Below are 25,517 nucleotides of genomic sequence, written 5' to 3'. Positions count from 1 at the left end.
TATTTTACAGATGGGAAACTGGGAGCAGAGACACTGAATGATTTACCCAAGATCACAGAGAATGTTTGCGTCAGCACTGGGAACTGAAGCCAGATCTGCAATCCTAATCTAGCACCTTAGCCAAAGGAGCACCCAGCCTTGCTAGCATCATTTTTCGTAGCAATTATTTGCATAGTGCCAACAGTGTGCAGTGGAAGTTATGGGTGATCAGCAGCTCTGAAAAACCAGGCCTACAGCAATTATTATTATAGCTAATCCCATTAAATGTAATAGACAGAAGAAGCAGTATGCCTGGTAATAACCTTGTGTGAGATTCTGCTCTACGTATTGACTGGTAAAGTGAAAACTACAGCAGATGTCAATTTTGTCCTTGCATTGACCACTGTGTGTTTGGAAAGTTTTAAATTCCAGAACAAAACTTCCTTTCTTCCAGTTTCAGTGCATTTGTTTGCATAATGTTCCAAAACAGGAGTCTTAACAGGAGACACAAAAGAAGTTTGGCACAGAGCGGAGTAGTCAATAGGTGGACCATGGCCAAATCCGGACCACCAAACACTTTTGAACAGACCCTGACATCTTTTAATTTACTCATTACTGTTATTCTTTTTTATTATTATTTTTTCCGGAGTCTGGACCTTGATTATTCATTGACCAAGAAATTTGGACCATGACAAAAAAATAATCGACTATCCCTGGCATAGAGTACATCCAAACTTGGTGCACAGGGCTGCATACAAAAGAAAGCTAATGCAAGTTCAGCTCATCTTCACAACCAGATGTTGAAAATCCTTTTGGACCAAAAGTAGTAGCAGTCAGTACTGTCCAGTGCCAGACAAAACGAACTATGTGCTGTCTGCACAGTACTAAATCTGGTCAGAAAGTGTGCAGAATAGAATTTAGCTTATATTTTACACATGCATGTACACACGCACATGAGGAACCTTTCAGTGCATCTGCCTAAACTGTACTTGGGCTGCGGCAGAAAGGCGGCTTAGTCTCAGGGAGGACAATGTTTCTACTTTTTACCAGCTCCATATTCACAGAGCTAAAAAACAGAGAGACAGCGCAAAAGAGCTTTTCCTTGCACTTCTTGGTGCTTAAAACAATATGTCCAGCATTAAGAACATAAGTACCACAAAAAAAGGCAGAGATTAGGAAACAAAAAGAAGCAGGGAAGAATGGAAGTGGATGAAAAATAGGTGAGACAAGGACCTGAGATGCAAAGCAAAAGGAAAGAAGACAAATGAAGATGGGAAGAGAGAAAAGAGGAAAAAACAGAGATGTAGCAATTAGGCAGGTGAAAGTAAGGAAGATTGAAAAGCATGAGCAGAGGGGGGGAAACGTGCCATGATCTAGCAGTATGGAAGTCAGGTATTCCTGAATTCCAGTCCCACTTCTCACACCAAATTCATCTGTGGCTTTGAGCAAGTGACAAACTCTCAGCACCTCATGTTCCCTATCTAGCATTAAATCATTTCTAAAATGGACTGTTGTACAGACTACCCAATTTATGTTTTTAAAGCAGAAGACATTATCGGCCAGTTTCTGCCATCTTTACTCACATGTAGTGCCCTTGAGCTCAATGTAAATACGACTCAGTAAGAGTCCCGATAGAAATATTATTTTGATATAGAGGGTAATAAAATTATTTTTACAATTTTACACATACAAATATGAAATATCTATTGTTTTCTAGCACAAACACCAAGGTAACAAGATAAATAAATCATATCTTATGTTAGATAACATTGTTTGTACAGCACCTAACACAATGGGGCCCAACCTGATGTGAACTTTAGGTGTAACTACAATATAAATGGTAAATAATAACAAAAGCTGGATACAATGACCTCATTCGCCCATTTTCCCAGGGAACAAGGCGGAAGAGAGACTAAAGTAACAAGAGTACACTTTTTATATCCTTTTTGATGCATCCATCTTTGCACTTGCTCTTCCTATAAAAACTAATTTCCCCCTTTTAATAATAAAATTGCTGAGAAGTGTTTTGTTCCAATTTTAACATTCTGCTTAGGTGGGGTGTTTTGGGTTTTTTTGCATTTCCCAGAGATTGTTTAAGAAGAGGGGGAGAAATACCAAACATGCTTTGATAGCAAATCATAAAAGAGCCATTTACAGCAAGGACTCTCATTTCTGTCTTTAAACACAAATTGTCGCATCACAAGCTATTCAGTGAGTCGTAGATTATGAATGGACTGAAACAGAACAGCAGCAACAACATATTCCCTTTCATCAGAAACATAGTTATCTCCTTCTTTACTCTTAACTAACTCTTTGAGAAAGGTTTATAGCTGAAGTGTTAGTGGGTGTTCCTCCCTTACCTCTCAGGATTAAGTTTTAATTAAAACATGAGTTCTCCCTCACGTTTGGTGGCGCAGGCTGGGTTTTGAGTGGTTTATTTTTCTTCTCTCAGGAGATAAACTCAGTCACTCATTTTGGATCTTTGCTATCTCAGCAGCTGCTCATAGGCTTCTGCATTTGATTTTTTAAAAACACCATCAATTACTTCAGGTTTTGCTTTGAGAAAGAAAACCTTTTATAAAAAAAACTATTAACATTAGCTTTATCTCAGATTGTTCTGCATCACAGAGAAACACAGAACTAGAGAACGTTATAGAAGAGGGGGGAAAAAACCAATGTTAACCCATCTAGTCCCTGATTCAGCAAAGCATGTTCTAAACTCAGGAGACCCACTGACTAATTATATTCTCCCCTACTCAGCAAAACCTGAAAAAACTACTGTCCTACCTTGGTATTTATATCTTTGAAATATACATCAGCGGAGGCCAGAATTTTCAAAAGTGCTCAGGACTCAACATTGGCTACAAATGTGGGTACTGAGCGCTTGGAAATCTGGCCCTTCCACCCCCAGTTTAGCCAAGCTATACATATCTATATAAACTTCAGGCGATACCTACACTCAAGCAGTATAGCTTAGATCTAGGCTACGTGTCAGATCTCATAGTAACCCAGGAAACCTATGGCTCCATGCCCAAGCATCAGACAGCAAATCTATGTTACAGCTCACTCACAAAGCAAACTGTGATCTCTTCTAGTGGCTCATACTCGCTTCTCTCTCTACATAGCCGTGGCCTGGAGCTGGCCCTGCAGGCTGGTAGTAGGGAGGCAGAACCACTCAGAAACTATTGATCCCAGCCTCCAAGAACTTTAGGGTGTCTGGATAAAAACACCGCCTGGATCCTGAACACCCCTGGCTTGGGGTTTAATTATTACAAAACAAAAACCCAGCTCAAGAGATTTTGCCAAGCCAAAACCCCTACGTTGTGTAGTGCCTATAGTGGGGCTATAATCGGCGGGGGGGAGAGGGGGAATTTTCCCTACGCAGGGGCAGAGCAGGGCAAAAGCAATTGGCTCTACCAGGTACTCCTCATAGTCATTAGCACAGGGGACATGCTTGGCACAATGGCAGCAGAAGGCAGACGGGGGGTAAGTCCAAAGCAGTGCTCACAACAGGGCTTCTGACCTGCAGAGCAGCTCCGTGCTAAGGATGCTATAAGAAAAGCAGGGTAGGACTGCTCTAAACTTACAGCAGGGGTTGCATTCGCCCCCACAGCACACCGGAAGCCAAGAGGCGCGCAGGTGGCATGAAGCCACCTTTGCACCAGCTGCTCCTGGGCTGCCCCTCCGAGGAGCAGCCCAGAATCCAGTCCAGACTATTTAATTGCCCTTCCCTGAGAGACTGAAGAGCTGTGAGCAATGCAGGAATCTGAGAGCCAGCTGTCACACACCCCTCTTACTCTGCTTCACCTGCAGGTCTGTGAAGGAACACTGCCACCCAGTGGCCAGGTGCGTTCCGCACAGCCCTCATGTTCCCTCGCTTCCAAGCCCCAGGCCCTTCTTTCCAATTTCCAATCCAGAAATGTGAGTAGCCTTAATCCCAGCCAGGATGGGACAGGCAGTCAACACTGCAGCTCAAACACACAGAGGCATGAGCGTGTATGGACTAAGACCTTGACAAGGCAAAATAACATCCACTCATTGACCCAGGGTTTCTTGGGTTGTTTTCTTTCCAGTGGCACCATGCCCTGGACCCACTCTCTTCACTGAAAAAACCCCCCAAAAAACCTTGTCTGGGAGGTAACTATCTCAATGTAAAACCCTAATGGAGACAAAACCTAGGCAGCTTTTGCCTTCATCTATCTAGACAAGGTCAATATTATCTCTCTCACCTGGGGTTTACTCCAACTAGCCACCTAAAGATAAAAACTAGAGCACCCTCTTCACTAGTATTTTACATTGAGATAGATAACCATGCAAAAACATGTGTCTTTCAGCAGTGAAGGCATCGCCCTAGAGTCTGAAGTAGCCTCTGAGCAGAAATGTGGCCCTACTATTATGTAGCAGTAATCCCAGCACGACTCATCTGTTTTATTGAAAAGGCAAAATTCTGCTGTAACCCTAGTTCCCTTTCAAAATGTGCAACGGGACAGTGCGTGCCTGTATATTCAAAACTTTTTTTTTTTCCCCAGTGGCTGATTAGGATCTTTACCAAACTTTCCAAAAACACTGGAATTCCTCATGCTTCTCTCTATCAAAAGCAGGACAGAAAATGCTTTGGCAATGATCTAGTCCACCCATTCAATATGGAAAATATTGACATTGTAATATAAATAATAGACGCCCTTAAATATGTCAACATTTCTGAAAACATGCGGGGGAATTTAAAATTTGGGGTTGTTGCACAGTTAGATAGATAACTACACCATGTAATCCTCACAAGTCCCTAGTACAGAGCAAAGGGTCCTTTTCCCTGGTATTTTTTGTGTCTATGTCACTGAAGAGATGATGATTTTAAAAATTAATTAAAAAAGAAATCACACGAGGCTATATAATAGTCTCCCAAAAACTTATCAGCTGCAATGGAGAGGCAGGCAGCCAGGAACTGCCAGTTGCAGAATGGCCACTTTAGGGCTTCAGTTGCATGTCTCTGCTAAAATCATTAAGCCTGTCACAGAAAGGCTTGCCTGGGGGAGAGGGGTGTTTATTAAAGAGACCAAACTGCATTGCAGCGAGTCGGTACAGTACAGGCCAGGCAGTAACCTAAAAAGCAATCCTGCACTGCAATGCAATGGACTGCAATGCTTTGGGGTTGGCCAGGTATGGAAATAACCTCTTATTTCCAGTGAGATGTACTGGATGGGACCGGATAGGGGCTTTGCCATTTTCCTTCCATACCCTCTGTGAGTCCACAAAAATAAAAGCTATTGAAAAAGCTGTTGGCTTGTATGTTTCACCTTCTTGTGCTGAATTCCTCACATTTTCCTCCTTGAAACATAGACATCAAAACAAGAATCCTCATAACTGAAAAAAACCTTGGGAGTGGATGACTCAGGAACGGATGACGCAGCTTTTAAAGGAAAGTGTGTGTGTCGGGTGGGAATGTTTCATATACCTACAGAGCGCACTGTTGTCATAAAACAACTGGGGCTAATACTCTCAGCTGGTGGCAAATACAAGACATGTTTTGTATCACTGAAGGCTGTATAATGTATTTAAATATTACTCCAGGCCCACTCTGATAATGAAAGCATTGCAGCCGAAACACCCTACTTTACAATGCTGGTCATATTTTTTTTTTTGTAATTCCATTATTATTATTAATGATAAAACAATTCATATCCAGCATTCAGAATAACTACTAGAATGAGGACTGCAAACCTGAAACCATTGGGATAAACAACATGCCTGGTATATGTAATGAATTCCGTCGTCACGTAAGGCAACAAACGGAGAATTTCATGCAGAAGCCAAACAACAGCGAGAGTGAGCAATGCATTTCATATGGAGTTGAGCCTAGAGTAAAATACCTGCTTAAAACTAAAGCCCAGAGCTCAATCCCAGAAAAGCTCTTGTGTGATGATGATGTTGCCTGGTGAGTCAACAAACAACAACACTAAAAGAGTTTGAAGGCAGATGAATTGTAGCCTTGCTGCAATTTCTGAACACGTTTAGATCAACTGGAAGACGTTCCCAGCAGTTCAGGGCAAAATGCAAGTTCCAAGGACAGATATTTGGCTTTTCCTGAACTCCAAATTTGTTTGGGGACAGAGGTGCAACCACTGAAAGAAAGAATGCCCTTGTGGTTAAGCGACTTGTCCAGGACTCAGGAGATGTGGGTTTAATTCCCAGCTCTGCCTCAGAACTTCTCTGTGACCTTGGGCAAACAGTTTTCAAAGCCATCCTGGGGAACTGGACACTCAATTCTCATTCATTTTAATGGGCCTAAGTTTCAAAACTGCGTCCCTAAGCAATTCAAAGTGCAGACTGGACAGGGGAGATTTGTGTTCCCAGTTGCCAATATTACAAAGACCCCAATTAGGAAAATGTTTCTAATTTTAGTTAGAAACGGAAGTTAAAATTAAACTAGCATAATGTGAATATCATACACTGGTCCCACTGGACTGATCAGCAAGAGGGCAGTGGATCCATTCATGGGGTTCCCCCCAAACACACGTAAAATTAAAACAATTTAGGTGCAATGGGAACATTATGGTTCTGAAAGGCAGTGAGACAATAATGGTATCTAGAGACAGGCATTAGTGTGTGCTGCCCACACATAAATGCACCTCAATCTTGATCTGCTGCACCAGACATTATCCAGCCCTGGGCTCCTCGCAAACAGCTCTACTAATACACATCAATCCTACCTACACCCGCACCCCCTTTCCCACTCTGTTCTTATCCCTGGGCCTCACAGACCTCTACTGATACCCTTCAATCATAACAGTGACCATACTGGGTCAGACCATAGAATTATAGAATATCAGAGTTGGAAGGGACGTCAGGGGGTCACCACTGGTCCATCTAGCCCAGTATCCTGTCTTCCGATAGCGGCCAATGCCAGATGCTTCAGAGGGAATGAACAGAACAGGCCAATTTATCAAGTGATCCATCCCGTCATCCAGCCTCAGTTTCCAGCAGTCAGAGATTTAGGAACACGCAGAGCATGGGGTTGCATCCCTGACCATCTTGGCAAACAGCCATTGATGGACCTGTCCTCCATTAGTTCATTTAATTCTTTTTGAACCCAGTTATACTTTGGGTCTTCAAACATCCCCTGACAACGAGTTCCGCGGGTTGACTGTGTGTTATGTGAAGAAATACTTCATTTTTTTTTGTTTTAAATCTGCTACCTATTAATTTCATTGGATGACCCCTGGTTCTTGTGTCGTGTGAAGGGATAAATAACACCTTTTTATTCATTTTCCCCACATCATTCATGATTTTATTCATCCCCAACCTACTCTTCCAAGTTACAGTCCCTCAGCCCGCTCAGCCCCCTTACGCAGTAAGACTCAATCTCCCACGAGCAAAGATGGCCAGATGCATCAAACAACATAGCAGTTTTGCAATGTGCACCAACACAGACTTAGAGTGAAACCCTACAACTCATTTTTGTTTGCCACCTGAGCCAAGATCTGAATCCAGGCCTTCAGAGGCAAAAACCCTGAGGGGTTTTCAATTAGCTCCAGTGTCCCTCCTGCCCTGGACCCCCCCGAAATTTCATATTTCTGATTAATTCAATGACTATGAAAACCAGTTTGGCTACAAATAAAACCTTCTTGCATCCGGTCAAACATCCCTCAAATAATTTAAAATATATGTAGGTGCAAACCAATCCTGGATCCAGCTTCTTTACATGCGTATCTACTATCAAAGGAATATAAAACGAACGATCAGGAAGAAAGGTATCAGAAGACAAAAGCCAAGGAGGGGATAGCTGTATAAAAATGGAAATTATATAAATTTGATCCCACTTAAGTGGCCAGCTAAACCTTAAAATAAAAACCTATTATTAGCTCTCCATCCCGAGTAACGTTCAAACATAAGGGGGGCAGAAAGGTGATCCCCATTCTGCTGACATTCCCAGCATGTTGATTCTCACTGAAAGACTCTGCAAGCAACTCAGGAGACAGGGTTGTGCACAAACGTTTGTAGTAAAAGTCATAACCAAGTGTGACCCACCTCATTCTCTTGTCTTGCTACAAGTTTGGCACTAGGGACAGGTTCATGCAACGTTTAGCTGAAGTTCATGAATGCCCACGTGCACCCACGGGGCTAGATTTGAGGGAATCTCAGCAGAGATAAAAGAATGAGGAGTACTTGTGGCACCTTAGAGACTAACAAATTTATTTGGGCATAAGCTTTCATGGGCTAAAACCCACTTCATCGGTTGCATGCAGTGGAAAATACAGTAGGAAGATATATATACACACAGACACACAGAGAACATGGGAAAAGGGTATTGCCATACCAACAATAGTTATAGAGATCCAAGCATTTCTGTAGCTGGACAGACTACCTCCACAATTTTGAATAATACAGAACATTTTACCCCACCTAAAAGGAATGTAAGGCAAAAGGTTTAAAACCTATTGTTTGGGGTTTTTAAGAAAATGCACATGGAATCAAAAAAAGCTCTGAACTTTTGAGGGCTGCCTTCTCCATGCAGCCGTGCATTCCCCATTAGCTCATCGTCCTCAGTCCCGTTGGCCGGAAAGAGAGCTGCATTCTCTGTGACCCTGAGGAGCCCGGAGCTAACGTTCTACTTTCTCTTCCAATCCCAAAGCAGCGCTCTGCCTTTCTTTACATGGTAACATTTAAAAACATTTTGAGTAGAGCGGGTGGATAAAATTCAAATTTGCACAGAAATTTTTGTTTCCTTTGGTAATTTTTTTCCCCAAAAATTTCCACACACTTCTTTTCCACACTTTTCAACAAGGGCTTGTTTTTAGTCCCGGCTACAGCATATGGAGCAGTAAGACAAATGGAATGGGGCGGACCTACCTTCATAGTTTGCCTGGAAGCCTTGAGCACTGACAGCGTAATCGCTCACGAGCCATAAAGATAACACAACTCCAGTGCTCACGATAGGAGCAGGCAGCTGGAAACCTGTTAACCTGAAAGACACCAAGACAAAGGTTATACTGGCAAATACAGGACAAGCCAGCAAGTCTAGAAAGACTCATACTCACAGGGATAGCCACCACCTTGGCCAACATACCAGGGACTGAACCAGGGATTTCCAAACCTAAAAGCATGAGCATCTACAGCTTGAGCTCAAGAATCAAGTCTATTTAAGTAGGGCTACCACAGACCTACAGCCTCTGTGAATTGAGCACCAAGTGGGGCCTCTTACACATTACCAGTGGGTTACAATGGCTGTTACCAATTTCTTCATTATGTACATTAACAGCCATTCTGTCTACTTCTGGTCAGATTTTATATTTACCATTTCATTCACTGGGGACAGCTTCATGACATTTAAAAAAAACCAAAACCTCACACTTTCTGGAAGGTACAGGGAACATAACAATTGTCTATTTATCTGCCTGAAGCTTTTCAAAAGCAACCTGCACCGCTGTACCTAAGCACTAACCACACTCGCTTAGATTTGTAATGGTCACATATTCTTTCCCCCACGTACTCCAAAGAGTGTAGTCCAGACGCCAGAGAAAGGGACAAAGTCCAAATTCTGATTCCTGGTTCTTTTTCTGACGCACGCTGTGACCTAAGGCAAGTCACTTAGCCTCCTTGAGTCTGTTCCCACCACCTGTGACATGAGAATGATACTCAAACTTCCAAAAGTCCCAAGGCTTCATTCATTAATATTTATGAAGTGCTTTAAGATCCTTGGAGTAAAGGCACTACCTAAGTGCCTAGAGTGTTATACGAATAATATTAAGTTGGACTCTCAATCTAAAGTAGCAGAGGATGAGAAGCAATAAAACCAACATTGCCAATTAACTGGCTGGATTTACATCGACTATTTATTCTGTATATCTACCAGAGACGAGGCTTTTGCTACGAGCCGAGAGTTCTTAAGGCAACAGAACTGCCAGCTAACCCCAAAAGGAACTCTCCTCTGGACTAAGCCAATACAGACATAACTAGCTCTTGCTTGTCATCAGCAGATCTCAAAGTACTTTACAAAGGAGTCAGTGTAATTATCCCCATTTTATACAAGGGGGAAGCAGCTTGCCCAAAATAATGCAGAGTACCGGAGCAGAACTGGGACTGAATCCAGATCTCGTGAGTTTCAGTCCAGTGCTCTATCAGCTGAGCCAGTGGGTCACCCTAAATGCCTTAAAACAGAGCTTTCAAGATCTTCAGATAACTGACTTCTTGCAAAGCTCTCATATGCAATATATGGAGGGACAGAGAGAAGAAAGGGAAGGAGGTTACAGTCTGTGATTATAAGGGAAAAAAGGAGTGAGACAGAGTGTTCCCTCTAAATAATAATAATACCTATCTTTCATACAGCACTTTTTGTCAGTAGTTCTCAAAGCGCTTTATCCCCATTCTACATATGGGGAAACTGAGGTATGGCGTGGCAGTAACTTGCCCAGGGTCACCCAGCAGGTCATCAGTAGCAAACCCGGAGACAGAGCCCAGGTCTCCTGAGCCCCAGTCCAGTGGGAAAGAGACATGAGACTGATACTCCGCACAAGAGAGAGGTGACAACAGTGTCAAAAACATGGGTACAATTAACAAAGCAAGAACAATCTTCCACAACGTGTCCTCAGCATAATTACTTTGGGATTTTTTTGACAGATTGACTCTGAGTTACAAGGTAATTGTTAATTTTAATACAGAAGTTTGTTCATCAACATTTTTTAATTGGCATTATAGGATCCCAGGCACTAATTCCCTGATACTATATTGACACAGACTGAGAATAGCTAATGCACATTTCTGACAAACAATTACAGTTTTATGATTTATGATCCATCCCCCTGCACTTGGCTAAGACGAATTACATAACAGATTTACAGAATGAAAAAAATAATGTTTTTCAACCACTCATGTTAAATTCTTGCCTGCCGTTCCCAAAGACAAATCCAAATACAACCTCTTCTGTCTGATAACACTCAGAAAAATCTGGCTGCTGCAAAAGCATGTAAGAAAGAGCAATTTAACCTATGGAACTCATTGCCAAAAGATATCAAGGTCAAGAGCTGAGCAGGTTTCAAAAAAGAATTCAATATTGATTCAGATCTTGAGAACATCTACAGTTACAGTAGAGATGGCATTTTAAGAAGCTCTGAAGGGATATTTAGAGTATGAGCCAACCTCTCATTAACGGGGATAGGAAGGAATTTTCCCTTATGGGCAATTTAAATGCCCACTTCAGAGTTTCTTGCTCCTTTCTTTGAAGAAGATAGCCTCGGTCAGAGACTGGGCCGTAGACCAGAGAGACCACCCTAGTTTGATTGAGTCTGACAATTCCTATAGTCCTATAAAAACAACTGAGAATTTTATTCAGAATATTTCCTCTTCCTTGTATAACATTAGGTTTGAGAGAGAAAAGCTCTGTCATGTGTTCTACCACAGCCCCCTAAACACACTCATGACATACAACCATACCTATTTTAAGAGCTTTCATCAAGATAACACTAACAATGCAGAGTCATAAAAAGCATCTAATGTATTTAAATGACCCCCAACCCCAGAGCAGCTAAGCACGTCACAATCTATTTAGTGTATTTATCTTCACAACACCCTGTTAGGCAGGGCAGTGATATTATCTCCATTTTACAGATGAAGAATTCATGCACAGAGATATTCAATGACTTGCCCAAGGTCACACAGAAAGTCTGTGGCAGAGCAGGGAAGTGACCCCAATTTCCCATGGACCAGACTAGCACCTTAGCCCCTGCCATCCTTCCTCTCTGAGGGCAAGAAGTAAACCATTAGGGCTAGGATTATTAAAGGAATCTATAAGAGTTCGGTGACCAACTCCTCCAGGCGACTTTGAAAATTCAAGTCTAAAAAACAAATGCAGACTCCCCTCCCTCCCCCCGCATTTTCAATATGTCTAAATATTGTGCCAAAAGGACGGAGCCCTGACTGAATAATGAAATTGGACATGCCCTGCCCCAGACCCTTATTAAAGAGAAACTCCGCCGTTATCACTGGCAAAACCCTTACAGTTGCTAAATATGATAGTCAAGACTTAATGTAAGCTAGGAAATATTGAAGGGCACAGACGTGAAGAATAAAATCCTTTGTCTGCAGTATTTTAAGCCCATATTTCTGTTGAATAAAAAAATCAAGTTCTATGTTAAAGGGTTTGTACCCTTTCACCACGTATAGATGGGTAGAAAAGCGAGGTGGCTATTTTTAGATTTAATTAGAATGCTTATTGAAACCACACTATTTTTTACAATAGAGGCACGTACAGAAATGTGGAACAATTTTAATGAAACCATGCGTTGCAGATGACAGACAATTGCTTAACCCCCTCTCCTCCCCACCCCTCTATAGAGACAGATAGATATTATAGTACCTGGGGAGCGGGGACTAGAACTCTGCACCCTTATCTCCAAGACAGATCTGTACCACCTGAGCTAAAGAAGATCACCCCTTACCTCACTGCAGTAGGAAGTCTTTTATCTTGCCTATGGGTCCACAACTAGAGGGTGCCATCGAGCAGAGTATTTTACACAGTCTCCACAAAAAGCCCCACAACAAATAAAAACTCCCTCTTCCCTGACACCCCCCACCCCTTCCCACACACAAACATTTGCCCCACTGTCTGAGGGAAAGCTTAGAACAACAGTGTCCCCCGAAGGTCAAAAACTCTGGTCACTATCAAAGCCAGGTGGCAGAGCTGAAGACTCTTTGCTGAGTATGTCAGCTCCCCAGCCCCGTTCTGTTACACACAGGTAGAATGAGCCATTCAGACAAGTGCTTCAGCTGACTGCAACTATCCTGGGATCAAAGAAGAATAAGGGAAAATAGACATTATGAAAGAGACCGACGGCCACCAGCTCATTTCACACAGACCACTGGGCACACAGGGGTGACTTTGGGTCTCATGCTACCGGAGGCAGAATTGTTCTTACATCTGCTCAGCACTAAAATTGACTGATACAAATAAAGGCATTAGGTAAGCCTGCCACTGTGCATTGCAAATCTCCAATCACCCCCTGTAAATATACCAAAAGACAACTGGACCTGCCCCAACCTGCTTCTCCTATTATTACTTCTGATAATGATGGTGCAGAGTAACAGCAGCTCCCAGACAGTGCCAAATCCCCTTTGCTCCCGTTTTGCAGTAAATGGGGTTTTTGGACTGCGGATGCATAAATGTTGGCCTGAGACTGAATGGCCAATACGTCACAAGGCCAAGGATGGAAAATCATAGCACATCCAGGGGAGCTACGACACAAAGGGGCATTCTGAATTCTTATAGGCACAGAACCTTTTTGGTTTCATAGCATCATGACGCAGGAATATTGTGGCACTGATGCTCGGGTGGTGGTTTCTGTCGGATGGAGACAGCAAGAGAAAAGGCTGTTACAACACTTGAGCTCGGGCTCATGTACATAATCGGAGCGTGCTCAGATAACCACAGCTTGCAGCTTTAGGCCCCATTTCAGGGCAGCACTTCAGAACATGCTTTTCTTTAAGCAAGCATTTAAGTCCACCAGGAGACAATGGGATTTAAGTGCTATCCTGAATAGGGATGACCTTAAGCGTGTGCTTAAGTACTTTCCTGAAGCAGGGCCTTAGAAGGGAAGGATTGATTTGTGCATAAGGCACTGGACTAGGACTCGGGAGAACCTGGAGTCTGTCCCAGCTTTGCTACAGATTCAGTGTGTGACCCTGGACACATCACTTAATCCCTCACTAGGAGTTATGTGTTCTCAGGACCACTAAACAAATCATGCCACTTATTTAGGTGCCCACATATTTGCCTAGTATCTGTATTTCACAAACGAGAAAACAAAGCGGTGAAGTGACATGCCCAAGTTCACAAGGCAATTCAGTGGCAAAGCTGGGACAAAATGCTCAAGGGCTGCTTTCCAGCCCCTAGCTCTGCCCACTAGACAACACAACCTCCCTGCAAAAACATGCCATTATTTGTGTGAAAATTCCTGGAACCAAAGGACAGAGAGGAAGGAGCTATTAGGTCACCTAATCCACTCCCAGATGATACAGGTTTGCTTTCTACAATATATTTCTTTGAGCACATAAGTAGTGTACCTGTCTGCACATGCATTTGCCACTTTGCATCATCATGCCTACTTCCTGCACCTTTCTCTGGCTGGAAGAATATTTCCTAGGTGACTTAAAAGTTCAGCCCACCACCGCTCTTTGTTGCACAATGCACATACATATCCATTCCACCACTTGAAGGATACTACAGTCACAGATCTGTTATGCTAATAAAACGCATTTGCCAGTAACTGCAACACACTGCAGTAAGAGCCACTACAGAGAAATACTTTTCAACACCTACACATCCTCATTAATGTTCCCATTCACACATTCTTACATAACAAAGCCCACTCAGAGGGAAGATTTTTTTTTTTTTAACCACTATCAGCAGCTTGTCAGTATACCAGGAGTGGGTGCAGCTGGTAAGAGATCCTGCCACTTTTCACCCCATGAGCCTCCCCACTACCTGCAATGACAGCTGCAAGGACATCCTTAGGCCACTACTCCAGTGTACATTGCTAGATTAAATCAGACTGGTTTTTCTCCAGGAACCCCACCCCCACGCCAGCATCGGCTGTGGCCAGCCCAGAAGTCCTGAGTTTCCTTCAGTTGCCACTTCTCTCTCCTTGGCTTAGCCAGAGCAGAGGCAGAGGTGGTATTTACTTTGGGAGGTGTTAAACATGGCATTTGGAGTGGATTATTAGACTAGGACTTTTTCAGGAATGAAGAGCAACTAGAGCTGGGTTAACGCTTCAGTATAAGCGGAGGGGAAAAAATTACTGTAACTGTAATGAAGCCGTTTGGGATTCTCATTCCACTTCTGTTCACTGTCACTGAAACCACTGTGGATCAAATACTGCAGTTCTCCTTTGGTTTTCATTCAGGCACAGCGTGCAGGGGTTCCACTCGGATTCTGCCTGATTAAGGACCAAGTATAAAACGAGCAAGAGGGACTTGGCCCAGTTGTTGTTGGGTTCCCCCCCACACACACACACACGGGGCAGCGATGTGCTTTCAAGCTGAATGGCTTCTATTTTAAAATTAAGTGCAAACACCAGGAAAGAAACTATGTCAAATCTCCAACTCATAGACCATAGCATGCATGTCTCCTGTGCGACATAGTACGGTGCTGCACAAAGAGTTCCAGGCGCACACGACTCTTCGTGCAACAGAAGGGCAGAATTTGTCGCAAATCACAGCTACCCCAGCACCAATTTTTGACATGAACAAGTCATTATTGAACCCACTGCCCTTTCGTGGGGGCTCTGTGGGGCCATGCGCACCAATTCCTAGCAGCATGCCAGTCCTAAGCAAGCACCGCAAATCCTTCAGTTACTATGGGGTCCTAACTCCTGGTGGGTCCTAGTACGCTCTCCGCCAACTGCTTTCAATGCCCCACTCCTCAGATACCTCTGGGACCTGCTCCCGTCCTCCCCTGCCAGAGACGAGTCACCTTCCCCAGTCACAGGAGAAGAGCACGGGCAGATTCACCTCCATGCTGACCTATGGCTGTTCAGCAGGGCCAACGCATTCTGTCCTTACTGAACGTTTACAAAGCAGTGCTTCAACCAGGTTGGGGCCCCAATCTGCTGAGCAGCGGGCAAACAAATGAAATACATAATGCCAAGGGGGAGTGCTTCCCAGGCAACCCTGCTCAGAGCTTGTGAGAGCTAAGACGACACAGCCAGAAGTGGTACGGCCACAGGCATGCAGGACGGTCTATTCTACGCTAGTTCTCAGATCCTCATCATTGTAGCATCTGAGCCTTCAAGTAGGGCACTTCAGCAAAGTGACTAATTTCTGTCACATATGGTTCCTTCTCTCATCCTTTCACTATGGGCAAAATTGCACATGCAGCTGAGTGTTTTCTTTTGCTCAGTTTTCATCCCCACTTTCTTTGTTTTGTTTATAATAGGACCTAGGTCATACACAGCACAGCCTCAAAGAGATTTATAAAAGTGGCACCATTATCCCAATTTTACAAATGGGGAAACTGAGGCACGGGGAAGGAAAGTGACTTGCCCAAGGTCACCCAGCTAGCCAGTGGCGGCGCTTGGAATAGAACCCAGACCTCTGGAGTCCAATCCCAGTGCACTATCCACTAGGATTCAGAGTAGCAGACGTGTTAGTCTGTATTCGCAAAAAGAACAGGAGTACTTGTGGCACCTTAGAGACTAACAAATTTATTTGAGCATAAGCTTTCGTGAGCTACAGCTCACTTCATCGGATGCATTCACTAGGACACACTTTTAGACAAGCTCTACCTTGCACTATGTGTTCACGTTAGCAACAGCAAAGTCAAAATTGCATTTGGGAGAGCAAAGAGATGCTGGGGAAGTGAGGAGATGGGGACTTAGTTGCTGAGCGAGTTCATTCTGCAGTCTCACACGGGCCCCTGAAGGATATCTGTCATCTGCGCAAGGCAAGTTTTACCCTTGCAGTGTCAGCTCCATTGTGCCTGAGGAACAGAGCTGTCGACGACCACCTCAGTCCTTTAAATGTGTTCGTCTCCCCACTCTGAATGCTATGCTATTCCAGTGCGTCAAACCTGACTGTGTCATGTAACACAACATGGGCTCCATTTTGCGACACAGGTGCCATAAATAACACAGCACACATTCCTTTTTCTGGTAAGATGCCCACCGTCAGCTTGGGCTGCAATCAAAAATGTTACTGCAGCTGGCAATATGACACCCTTTACAGCACAAAGGCGAGAGAAATGCCTCAGAACCTCTCTGCACACCTCTAATGAAAACCTATTGGATTGCATCGTTTAACCCAGCTTTAAATTACACCACATCATGCTTCAGTGATTTTTTTCCTGCACGCAATTTAAATGCACCCATTAAAGAGAATTTCTCATCAAATTAACCACTCTCTTACTTTTAACCATACACAATTAATATGATTGGTGCCAGGAGGGCTAAACTGATTTTCCTGTCCGACACAGGACAAAACGCAAGCTAAGCCAGATGGAAGGAGCTCTGTTAAAAACAGCACCGTGAAGTAAGAGAGGTGGTTTGGAATGTTTGGTAAAATACTGTCTGAATACTAATTAATATCTGAACTCTTTCTTCAGGTGCCAGGCAGTCTCACAACTGATATGAACATAAGTCAACCTGAAGCAAAAGGTATCAAACTTATATGGAACTGATCCAGAGCCAACTGACATCAGTGGAAAGACGTCAGCGGGCACTAGTGCATGTCCTACAGGCCTGATTTAACAAGGTATTTAACTTCCAGTGCATGAGTCGTCTCACAGACTGCAATGGGATTACTCATGTGCTTAGACTTTGACGTGGGCTTACCTACCTTTCAGTGCGGTGCTTAAGAGAAGGCATTTTAGCCCATAAGATTTCTCATCTTCACCAGCAGCAGCGTGTTTTCAGCCTTTAGAGCAGAGGGACTGAGGGTCAGGACTCCTGGGTTCTCGGTCATTGACTCAATATGTGATCTTGGGGCAACCCACAATCTTCACGTGTTTCCGTTTCCCCATCAGTGAAGCCGGGACAAAATCTACTTCACAAGAGTGTGGTGAGCATGTAGGAATAGGTTAAACCCCTTTCAAACATGCTGGGATAAAAGGTGTCTTAGTTACGTGCGGAATGTGATGAAGATACAGAGAAGGGATGAAATGCTCCTGACATGACAACACGGATTCAAACTGGAAAAAGCCAGGGGAAAGGTTAGTGTGTATAGAATTCCTTACTACTTTGCAGTTCTATAATGCCTTACAACCAAGGATATCAAACTACTTTGCAATCATTAGCAAATTTAGCCTCACAAGCCATCTTTGAAGTAGGGGAGTGCAGGTAGCCCCAATTCACAAAAGTGGAAATGGAAACACAGAGAGGCAAACTGATATGCCTAAAATCATACAGGGAATCTGTGGCCGAGATGGGACAGCAGCCCCCTGACTTCTTATGAGCCACAAGCCCATCCTTCCACAGCAGGACACAGCAAGAAAAAAAAAAACTAGAAGAGAGGCTCCCCCAAGGGTGCAGCACATTCATCCACTGCTGCCACCAAATGGCAGGTCAGACAAAGAAACATGAGGGAGCTTCTCCAATTCTGCTACGGCTGATAACCCTAAAGGTGTCTTCTGAAGTGCCCTTGGAGAAATTGCACTGCCCTGGCAGAGAAAGGAGTCATTAGATCAAAGCCTGGCTCCTCACTAAAACAGCTGGGGCAGCAGCTCTTCACATCAGCCCTGGTGCAAAGATCATGCAGAGGGGAATACAAAGACCAATTACCAAGGAACACACAAGGATCTTGGCTAGCTAAGGGACACCCTCTCGCCTCCTCCACACGTGCTCCTTTCAGTACATACGTGCAATCCTCAGACTTCGGCTGGTGTGCACATGACACCTTCAACCATATCTCACCGCGTGTCTGAAAAATGAAAGCAGCCTCAAGAGACTGTGAACCAGCCCCAGATATGAAAGGCAATGACTGCTTACAGATGTCATGCTCAAGGCTGCTTCGGAGAGTACGCCATGAAGAAAAAGGAGGAGCAGATACAACAGAGAGAAGGAAATTTATCTGTCAATCCATTTCACCGTAGATTTCATAACTAGGGGTTGGTTTTCCTTACGGACACAATTACTGGTGTGTTCTGAAGGGTGAAGTACTTTATGGAAATAACATCTTGGCATTCAAAGTAATATCTTATCTTTACACGGTGCCTTTCATTTTGAAGAAGCTGAATGCTCTTTTCAAATTATGGGCCAAATCCCAGATCCTCTTGGGATCTGGACCTATATTATAAGTGAAGGAAGGAAGGATTAGCTTTCTCTCAGTAAACGTCATTTTCACCACATGCACAGAAGCTGACAAAAATATTTCCATTGATAATAATCAAAATTTACAGATAGGCAAAGAAAGAAAAATTCTATTTCAGAACCTATCAGCGATCCGCTTAAGGATATTTACTTTGTATCTTTTAACATGTGAGTCTGATAGTTTTAGAACTATTAAACCACAAATTAATTTTTTGAATCTCAACATATACTGTAATTAAATAAATTGTCTGACTCCCTCAATTTCCTGCCACATGAAAATTTAAATCAATAAAATTGGGGGGAGGGGGGAATGCTTAAAACCCATAAATTTTGTGCAACTGTGAAAACTTAAATAGACACAAATAAAAAAGGCTTACAACTACTCTGCTATTATCTGTCAAAAATATAAAAAAATACAAATTGAATTCTACCAAGCCACAAACACAATCATCTCCTGGGCGAAATACAGCAGTTCATTTAGATTTATTGAGCGCTAGCCACAAGAAAGTGAAGACTATCCTATCCACTTAAATTCCACAGTGAATTTAAGCGGTGAGCACACAGTCCCATGAACTGGAATTTGGCTAGGCTGACAGACCCGACCCTTGCATACATAATGTGTCATGGCCTCAACTGGCAGAGGCCTTGGGTGGTATCACACACCTGAAAGACGGCACCTCCAGCAAAACAGAGCCTGCAAGCTCCAGGTGCGGGCATCGGTTAGCCTTAGGGAGATGAATTTTAGCAATGCATACATCACACCCGGCACCCAAACCTACCACCTGGTGGTGACGAGCTTTGTGAGGTACACAAAGCATGCTCCGAAACGGATGCCCCCTTCTAGATGTTTAGTAGCATGCTTTGTGTACCTCTCTAAGCCCACAGACATTCCCACATTTCAAATAGTCCTTAACTAGAGCTGGCCATACAAAGGGCACAAATGCCCCAGGCACAAGGATTCCCACAGTTACAATAAAGCTCAAGCCAACAGTTCCTAGCCCAGCGCCTAAGGGCAGCCCTCTACAGGGGTATAGAGGTCAGTGTGTCTCGTTGGGTTCCTCTCCATATCACTATCTGCCGGCAGGCCCTGATCTCTATCCTCCCGCAGCAGCTAATGCCAGCAAAGGGTGCATCTCTGTTTTCCAGTCCCAATTTCCTGGCCTTCCTTCTGCAGCCAGCTTCCAGACAACCTTGCTTTGATTCTCTCCCACATACAGTCCCGACCCTGATCTGTAGATACAACTTCCTTTTCTAGCTATTTGGAAATTAAGCCCTCTATTGGTTGTGTCAAGGTTCCTTCCCCACTCTGAACTCTAGGGTACAGATGTGGGGACCTGCATGAAAGTCCCCCTAAGCTTATTCTTACCAGTTTAGGTTAAAAACTTCCTCAAGGTACAAACTTTGCCTTGTCCTTGAACCCTATGCTGCCACCACCAAGCGTGTTAAACAAAGAACGGGGAAAAAGCCCACTTGGAGACGTCTTCCCTCAAAATATCCCCCCAAGCCCTACACCCTCTTTCCTGGGAAAGGCATGATAAAAATCCTCACCAATTTGTACAGGTGAACACAGACCCAAGCCCTTGGATCTTAAGAACAATGAAAAAACAATCAGGTTCTTAAAAGAAGAATTTTAATTAAAGAAAAGGTAAAAGAATCACCTCTGTAAAATCAGGATAGTAAATACATTACAGGGTAATCAGATTCAAAACACAGAGAATCCCTCTAGGCAAAACCTTAAGTTACAAAAACACAAAAACAGGAATGTACATTCCATTCAGCACAGCTATTTTACCAGCCATTAAACAAAAGAAAATCTAATGCATTTCTAGCTAGATTACTTACTAACTTTTTACAGGAGTTCTGAGATGCATTCCTGATCTGTTCTTGGCAAAAGCATCACACAGACAGACAGACAGACAGACTTTGTTCCCCCGCTCCAGCTTTTAAAGTATCTTGTCTACTCATTAGTCATTTTGGTCAGGTACCAGTGAGGTTATCTTAGCTTCTTAACCCTTTACAAGTGAAAGGGTTTTGCCTCTGGCCAGGAGGGATTAAATAGCACTGTGGACAGAAAGGTGGTTACCCTTCCCTTTATATTTATGACAGGTTGCATGATAACTAGGTAACGGCACCATCCAATGGCTTGATCCTTTACCTGCTGTTCAGCCGGGGTTGAGGGAAGGTACCTATCTAAGGAGCCAGCAGCTCTACTGCGTGTATTTCACACATACTCCTACTGCTTTCTGGCTTCAGGGGGGTTTTCAGCAGCTCTGCCATCAAATTTTTTTTTCCCTCCTCCTGTTACTTTAATTTTTAATAAAACAAGGAATTACAATGAGAAATGTTTGACTTTTTTTTTTAATATTGGTAGAAACATAATTGATATTTTAAATGCCCTCATTAATCAGCCAAGAAAATGAGCTGTGTATAAACTGAGGACAAGCTGCAGCGTGCCGTATCTTGGAACATTTAAAGGCCAGCGCTGACTCTAAGGCAAGACTCACCAGCACTTACTTAGATGGCTGTCCTTTAATTTGGAATCCCTGCAAGGCAGGAATGGTGCTCCAGGCCAAGAAAACTCAACCAATTTAAAATGATATTGTAATGAAATACAAAGGCACGGTTTCAGTTCAAGTCTTGGAGGCCATTTGTCTTCGTGCAATGGCTTTTGTTCCATGTTCTCGTGATTAAATAAATCCCCCTCCCCCTTATCGCTAAGACAAATTAAATCCATGGGAAGAACCAGAAGTTTAACAAGTGAAACGGCTAGCACGTTGTTTTCAGTGGGGTTTTAGGAGAACTTAGTGCTAGAGAAGGTGTTTTTAGGGCTCAATCTTGCAAGATGCAGAGCCCGAATCATGCAATGCACTTACGCTCAGGCTTTGCTTTAAGCACACAAACAGTCCAAAACACTTCAGTGAGGCTGCTCATCTGCTTACATGCTGTGGAGGATCAATGCCAAAGTGCTCAGCACCTTGACAGATCAAGCCCTGAGACTTTTCAAGACACTGTTTTGTTTGGCGGGGTTGGGTATCTTTTTGGGGGGGGGGGCACAGGGCTAAAACACAACACAGAGCATACTCTTGACAAGCACTTAAGAACAACATCGCTGAAGACTGGAGTTCTCCATCCAAACAACACAAATCTACCTTAACAGAATCCATGCCAGTCTGCCCAGCCATTGTGTGGCTCCTCAAGCACACAGGGACCAACTCTTAAGGCGTAAGATCAGCCCACTTTCCATGTCCATTAATTATACTAGAGTACCACCTGAGGCTCCAACCAAGGTCAGAGGCCCATTGGGCTGGGCACTGTAAATACACATCCTAAGAAACAGTTCTTGTCTCCAAAAAGTTACAATCTAAAGAGACAAAGAAAAAGGAAAAATGTATATCCCCATTTTATAGGTGGGGAACTGACATGCAGAGAAATTCAGTTAACTGGCACATGATTACACAGGGAGTCCATGAGGTCCACTTAGGAGTTTGCTATTGATTTGACATCGAAGGTGCTCAGATACTGCAGTGATGGGCAGTAGATAAAACCCGAAGATAGACAGTCTGTGGCGCCCCCCTCCTTAGGCTTCAGAGGTCGAGCTCCAGCCTGATCCACAACTTCCAAGTGCTGTCTACACAGCTAAAGAAGCCTCAGTCTGTTGACCCAGGCTGGGAGGCTCGCTTCTGCAGGCTGTGAAGACATACCTTTAGTTCCTAGTTTTATTTATTTTTTAATTCTGTGCACAAGACACACATTCGGCTCAAAAGAGAATGCATCACCGGGATGGTGGAGATGAATGCTGATTAACTTGGCTCGTTGGAATGATTTATGATCAGAATCAAGCTGCTTTTATTTTCCAGTCAAGCTACAAATAGATTCCTGAGCAAACACCTTCAATCATGTGCATGTTGCAAGCAAGCACCACCCAGGAGTTCCTTGTACATTCACAGTTCATACTTCAGAGCACAACTCAAGTCTCCTCTGCTGCCAACCAAAGCCAAGGATCCTATTTTATTCTGTGACACTTTACGATCATTCCGTTTGCCTAGCTGGTTGATAATTGTTTTTAAATAAAAGCATCAGTTCATTCCCTGCTCGCTCTGAATTTGATTATTATATATTTTTCTTAAGAGGACAGCAATGGGCATTAAGAAACCCGCCATCTTTCTCTGTTCCTTACACTCACACCCTTCATAATCAGTCTCTGCCAGTAGACTGTGTCCTCTTTGTTTTTACAGCAATACAAGAGTAAGCTGCTAGGTCTACAAAAGTCCATACACTGAATCATCAAAAACATTTGATCAATTTGAACAGATGAAAGGGGATCTGATGACAGAACATCCACTGTAAATTCAACAGATAGAAAACCAGTGCTATTTAGTGGGTAAAGGCTAGTATGGACCCTGGGTTCTATTCCCAATTCTGTTGCTTACTGACCTTAGGCAAGCTGAGGCAGAGAGAGGTTTGCCTATCTGTAAATCGATCTAAATACTTACCTACCTCAAGAGGTTGCAGAGAGGAGGTCATGATAATGAATGAGTTCCTGGCCATAATTTTCAAACATGATGGCTAAAGTGCTCTTGAAAATCAGAAGTACCCTGCCTATGACTGTTTCTGTTTTGAGTGTTGTAATTACATCAACTTTCAGATCTTGTTGTTATATTCTGGATGGGCTTGTAAGCTAGCCACTTCTCTCCAGCAAGCTCTGCACTGAGCTGTTACATAACAAAGCAATAGTATATTTGCAGCACCGCAACCAATTATCTCCTCCACCAAAGAAATAGCATCCAGCCTTCCCAATGCTGGAAACTGCTCTGATTCTTGCTAATCATGTGAAGGGAGGGTTTGGGGCGGAGGGAGGGCAGAGAACCTCTTATTAGATCAGGTTTCCACCAGATGGGACAACCTATTACAGCCTCAATTCAGGAAAACCCTTTAAAACACATGTCCCTTGGGCTCTTTAGGAAATACCATTTTAAGGCTTTGCAAACACTGCTCAATCTAAATTGGAATCAAAGCCCATGCTGATATGGCAGAGAAATCACCTGCATTTTCTTCTCTTCTCTTTCCTGAACCTAACTGATGAAGCCAAAAATGAGTCCTTTGCTCACCTGACACTGATAAAGACTTCATTAACTAACACAATCTCTAGGGACAGTCAGAGGGATCATAAATTGCAGAGTGGATGGATTTCCGTGCTCATTTAAAATGGGTTTTGGTGAATCCCTGCTAGTCAAGTCTTATTTATAGGGCTTGAGGTCTGCACATCCACACCAGATATATTGGTCCTTCACATCTCTCACATCCATAAACATCAGAGGCTGAGCGTCAAATCTCAATAAATCTGATTTTCACGCCATGTAACCATCTCAGTACAAAATCCATGGACTCAGATTTTTATCTCATTTCTCTTCCACTTTCATATTTGCCTCTACTTTCTTGCGGCGTTGGAAGCAGATCTGCGCCAAATTTTGCCAGCAGTGTCCTTTGTTTCACGGTGTGTTAGTTACAAACCTAACAAGGAAACCCAGTTTCAGAAGCGTTTTGGTGAACTAGAGCCGACTTTTGGGCCTACCTCGACCAATCTGATGGAAATCAAGCAAAGCTCAGAAACGCGGTAGTTTCTGCCTGTTTTCCGGCTCTGTTCAAAGTGAAATTCAGGGGTGTGAGCCCAAGTGAACGAGAAAAAAGTTCTCGCAAAACTCTACAAACTCAAAACCACACAGGCTTGAACAATAAGTATCATCGACTATATATGGCTATATATGTAAATGCAATGTGCGGTAGTATTACCGATACGCCTAAACTAGACTCCGTCTGAGATCAGGCCTCGGTCAAGATAGGTGCTATACAATCACATAGGAAGAGACATCCCCTGGCAAGCCTACAATTTAAATAGACCACACAAAGAGTGGGAAAAAGTATTATCATTCCCACTTTACCAATGGGGTACTGAGGCACTGAGCAATTAAGGGCATATGACTATGCTGCAGTCCCAGGTATGACCGAAGGCTGGGGTAGACAGACGCTCACTAGCTGTGCTTGAGCTAGCATGCTAAAAAACAGCAGTGTGGACCAGTGGAGGAGCTAACATGGCTGGAGGGGGACAACTCCCAGCCCTCCATCCAACCCCCGCCCAGCCAGCAGCCTTTGGTTGTACGTGTGGCTCCTTTTCAAGCCAATAGGTATAACTGAAAGGTGGCATCTCCAACGAACCATCGCCTCCATCACTGCTCAAAGCCTGGCTTCGCTACTGGTGCGGACCTTCAGCGTGGGCGGTGGCTTGGGCTCGCCATCCAAACCTGGACCCACGGGGTTGGGCAGGCTTGGACTTGGGCAGCTAGGCTTCGTCACCAGCCCTGCAACTACATCCACGCTGCTATGTTTAGTGAGTTAGCATGGGAGGCATGCTCTCTGCTGCCGTGTAGACATATCCTAAGTGACTTGCCCAGGGTCACAGATCAAGTCTGAGAAAGCCAGGAATTGAATCCAGAGTGCCTTAGCTACAAAACCCACCTTCCTGTCAAATGGCACCATATGAGTGCAAAGGATCACTAGGGTTATTATCCAGCATCACAGAACCACAGAAAAAGGAGACGGACTAGAAATCATTTTATCTGACACCCTTGACTTTTATTATTATTATTATTATTATTCTTAATCGTATTTATCACGATAGTGCCTAAGAGTCGAACAAGAACTGGGCTCCACAGTGCTAGGTGCAGTACAAACACAGAATGGTAGACGGTTCCT

At 43.6% G+C, this 25,517-nt stretch overlaps 1 protein-coding gene across 2 annotated transcripts in view; it reads right to left on the bottom strand.

The window, feature by feature from the left end:
* The window catches only part of CSMD2 (CUB and Sushi multiple domains 2), a 563,293-nt gene that overhangs the window by 440,020 nt on the left and 97,756 nt on the right, over positions 1 to 25,517 (bottom strand). For both annotated transcript variants that reach the window (XM_037881906.2, XM_043532277.1), the window contains one exon: positions 8,827 to 8,939. In XM_037881906.2, the coding sequence (XP_037737834.2) occupies positions 8,827 to 8,939 (113 nt within the window). The remainder of the gene's footprint in view (positions 1 to 8,826; positions 8,940 to 25,517) is intronic.

The sequence above is a fragment of the Chelonia mydas genome, chromosome 19 (genome assembly GCF_015237465.2).
Source record: "Chelonia mydas isolate rCheMyd1 chromosome 19, rCheMyd1.pri.v2, whole genome shotgun sequence".
Lineage (NCBI taxonomy): Eukaryota > Metazoa > Chordata > Testudines > Cheloniidae > Chelonia > Chelonia mydas.
Note: the sequence above shows the minus strand (reverse complement) of the source record. Positions and strands in the feature narration are given on the sequence as shown.